General features: G+C 44.5%; 1 protein-coding gene across 1 annotated transcript in view; it reads left to right on the top strand.

Moving 5' to 3' along the window:
• Positions 1–2,170: 2,170 nt before the first annotated feature.
• The window catches only part of LOC308286127 (AP-2 complex subunit mu-A-like), a gene marked incomplete at its 5' end in the record, with an annotated part of 17,441 nt that continues 16,341 nt past the window's right edge, over positions 2,171–3,270 (top strand). The window contains 2 exons of the mRNA XM_080727083.1: positions 2,171–2,284; positions 2,922–3,057. Of these exons, the coding sequence (XP_080583209.1) occupies positions 2,171–2,284; positions 2,922–3,057 (250 nt within the window). The remainder of the gene's footprint in view (positions 2,285–2,921; positions 3,058–3,270) is intronic.

The following is a 3,270-nucleotide window of genomic DNA, read 5'->3' as shown; positions in this document are numbered from 1 at the left end:
CACCCAGGGACGCCATGTAATGAGCTTGGAGTTACTGAATGCCCTTTCACCTTTTAAAGCACTCCTCTAAGCCGCCCGGAACCCTCCTCAGGTCCTAAGCCCAAGAAGTTACCAGATCTCTTTTTAATAAACACTGTCACTAACACTACACTATACCTTTAAGTTAACACAAACAGGTGTTATAACCTTTCTCATTTGTATAAACCTACTATTACTGTATATGCACCTATTACTGTACAAATACAACTTTCTCTGAATAAAGACTGAACTGTCTATGAAACCCTCTTTAACTGGTGAATATTATTACTATCTACAGCGACTTTATTTTATAGACCAAGAATATTGCACCTTTCTTGAGAAATGTAGACCATAGGTCTGGATGGAGAATGCCAAAACCACAAAGACAATATAAAGTGTGAAACTGTTACCTTGTAGCTTTCTCCCAGGGACTGTTTTTTGGAGAAAAGCAGCTTGACTTATTTGATACAAAAGAGCCCACTGCGGACAAACTGTCCGTCCGGTTAGGGTTGGGAATTTGTATTTTATTGTCTGCCAAGCATACCCAACTGACACCTGCCCGCGCAGTGTCAGTCACTGAGAAGGTGAAAGACTTTTAAATTAAGAAAATATACTTGTTGATTCTTACCAAAAGTCTAACTCAGCTCCAACAGCCAGAAGTTGCTTTGAGTGCCCTGAGGTGCTAACACCTCTTTCCCATGGAAGCGGAACTTCCCCGAAGGGAAGTTAAAAAGTCAAAACCTTAAAAGTTGTAACTCTAGAAAATGAATTCAGACAGACACCAAGCAAAAGTGAATTAAAAAGCTTTAGTGAATAAAAACAATTACAAATTATAAACTCACCAATACAGAAATTGGTAATGAAAATTAAAAAGAAGTACAGTATGTGTACTTGACTAAAAAACAGAGTCAAAACTCTCTCTAAGTAGACAGAAAAGAACTGCACTGAGCTACGGATACACAGCCTTTTATAGGGTGCTCCGCTACAACATCTCAATAGGGTTACACACACACAGCTTCAGTTTAGCACACACACATTTGGCACGCGCTTGTGCACGTACATGCATGAACATGCACGATGTTTCGCAATGAAGACAGTTGAAGGCCAGACCAACTCCCCAGTCCACGTGAATTTGGGGAGTTCTCCGGTTCACATGTTAGAAGTCGACATGTTGCCCTTTACTCCCTCAGGAAGCGCTATCTCATGTTGGCAATAAGAAGATAACGGTTCGTTAGCGCGGTACAGGAATGTCGGGGAGTCGATGATACAGCCTGGCACCATCTACAACCCCCCCCTTTTTCACCCCAAGTCCAAGGCCGTGCCTCGCAGGTGCAGGCAACGAAGCGGCTAGTGTAAACAGTATGTCATGTTCTGACTATGAGTACATTCAGTTTTTAACCTTTACCCAATGTCAGTGAAGAAACCACGTATATATGTAGTTCTCGCATGCACATACAGTATATCAGAAATACAGCATACATTATACAGTATATCAAAAATCAACAGCCTATGCTTAAAGGAAGCTTTTCTACATTAGCAGTATATATGCATCTACAGTACTAGCACACTAACTGCTTAATAAAATGTATGTCCCTTTTTGTTGATTAACATATGGAGAATATATTGGGCCATAACATTACTTCTTCACCAGCTCACTGGCGAGGAACGTGGTTGCGTTTCTCCTTCCTCTTCCCGGCCTGCTTCTCCTTTGGGGCAGAGGTCACAGGGGTTGTAGGTGCCTGGGCTGGAGCCTGCACTGGGGCAGGTGCTGGGTACAGAGGTTGCAGGTTTTGCATGGGATAAAAGGCCATGTGAGGCCCAAGCTGTGCCACCGGAGCTTGCATCTGCTGCAGAGGTTGTTGTTGGGGTGGTGGAGGTGGTGGCATGGCTTGGCGATCCGCAGTGGCAGTGGGTCCAGGTGACTGCTGTCTGTCTGAGCCCACAGATCCTCTGCGCTTCTCCTGGCGGTTGTCTCCCTTGCGGCGGGCATCGCGGTGGTCACGGTCATTGTAGTATGGCTTGAAGGACCTGGGTGCCACACCCTTGGGGTCACGAGCAGGTGCTCCGGGGCCCCTAACAGGTAGGTACTGATGCTCGGTGGACTGTGGGTTAAATCCTAAAACTTGACCTTTCTCTCAGAAGATAGCGATCAATGCGAGGTCCCGGCCTCACGTTCTTCAAGCACTTCATCCGCCCTTGGTGTATTCTTAGGCCTCTGATGGATGTGGTCCAGCCACAGCTCCTGTCCTTCAGCTGGTGTTACTTGGTTTGTGACGATTATCTGGTTCGTCGTCGTGTTCATTCCAGGGTTAATTACCATGTCAGCCGATGAGTCATCTTCCGCCCCCGCTCTCGCAGACTCTAGGGGTGTTTTTCTCTTTGGACTTTTCGTAGCAATGAGGGGGGTGGCCTTTGTGCACTTTTCAAGTGACGGAGCCTGCCATCATGGATAGCTAGTCCATGACAGCCCCGTTGCGGTCTTTCCTTCCTGTCAGCTGTCTTTCCAGGCCGTCACATGGTCTTTCCCTTGTTGTCAGCTGCACTTTCACAGCAGTCACTGGATTTCTCCAGCTTTTCAGTTGAGCTTATAGGACTAGATATTACAATCCCTTAGATAATCAGTACTTGTGTAACAGTTGTTGAGTGGGGTAGGGGTATTGTATGATACTGTATATATGTGTATGATACTGTATATATGTGTATGTATACTGTATATCATAGCTGAGTGTGAGTCGTGTAACTTTGACATGTCTTTGAGTACTTAGAAAAGCACTATAAAAATGCAGTTCTTTACGGTCTGTCAGACCATGGAGGAACAGTCTCAGATCAATAATAAAATAATAATAATTATTGTCTCTCTCTCTCTCTCTCTCTCTCTCTCTCTCTCTCTCTCTCTCTCTCAGACCAAGGAGGAGCAGTCTCAGATCACCAGTCAGGTGACCGGGCAGATCGGTTGGCGCAGAGAGGGAATCAAATACCGTCGTAACGAGCTGTTCCTGGATGTTCTGGAGAGTGTTAACCTGTTGATGAGTCCACAAGGTAACTAACACTACTACTACTATAACTATAACTACTACTACTACTACTAACTAACACTAACCTGGATGTTCTGGAGAGTGTTAACCTGCTGATGAGTCCACAAGGTAACTAACACTACTACTAACTACTATAACTATTACTACTACTAACTAACACTACTACTAACTACTATAACTATTACTACTACTAACTAACACTACTACTAACTACTAT

The sequence above is a fragment of the Nannobrachium achirus genome (assembly GCF_963921795.1).
Source record: "Nannobrachium achirus genome assembly, chromosome: 5".
NCBI classification, from domain to species: Eukaryota; Metazoa; Chordata; class Actinopteri; order Myctophiformes; family Myctophidae; genus Nannobrachium; species Nannobrachium achirus.
Note: the sequence above shows the minus strand (reverse complement) of the source record. Positions and strands in the feature narration are given on the sequence as shown.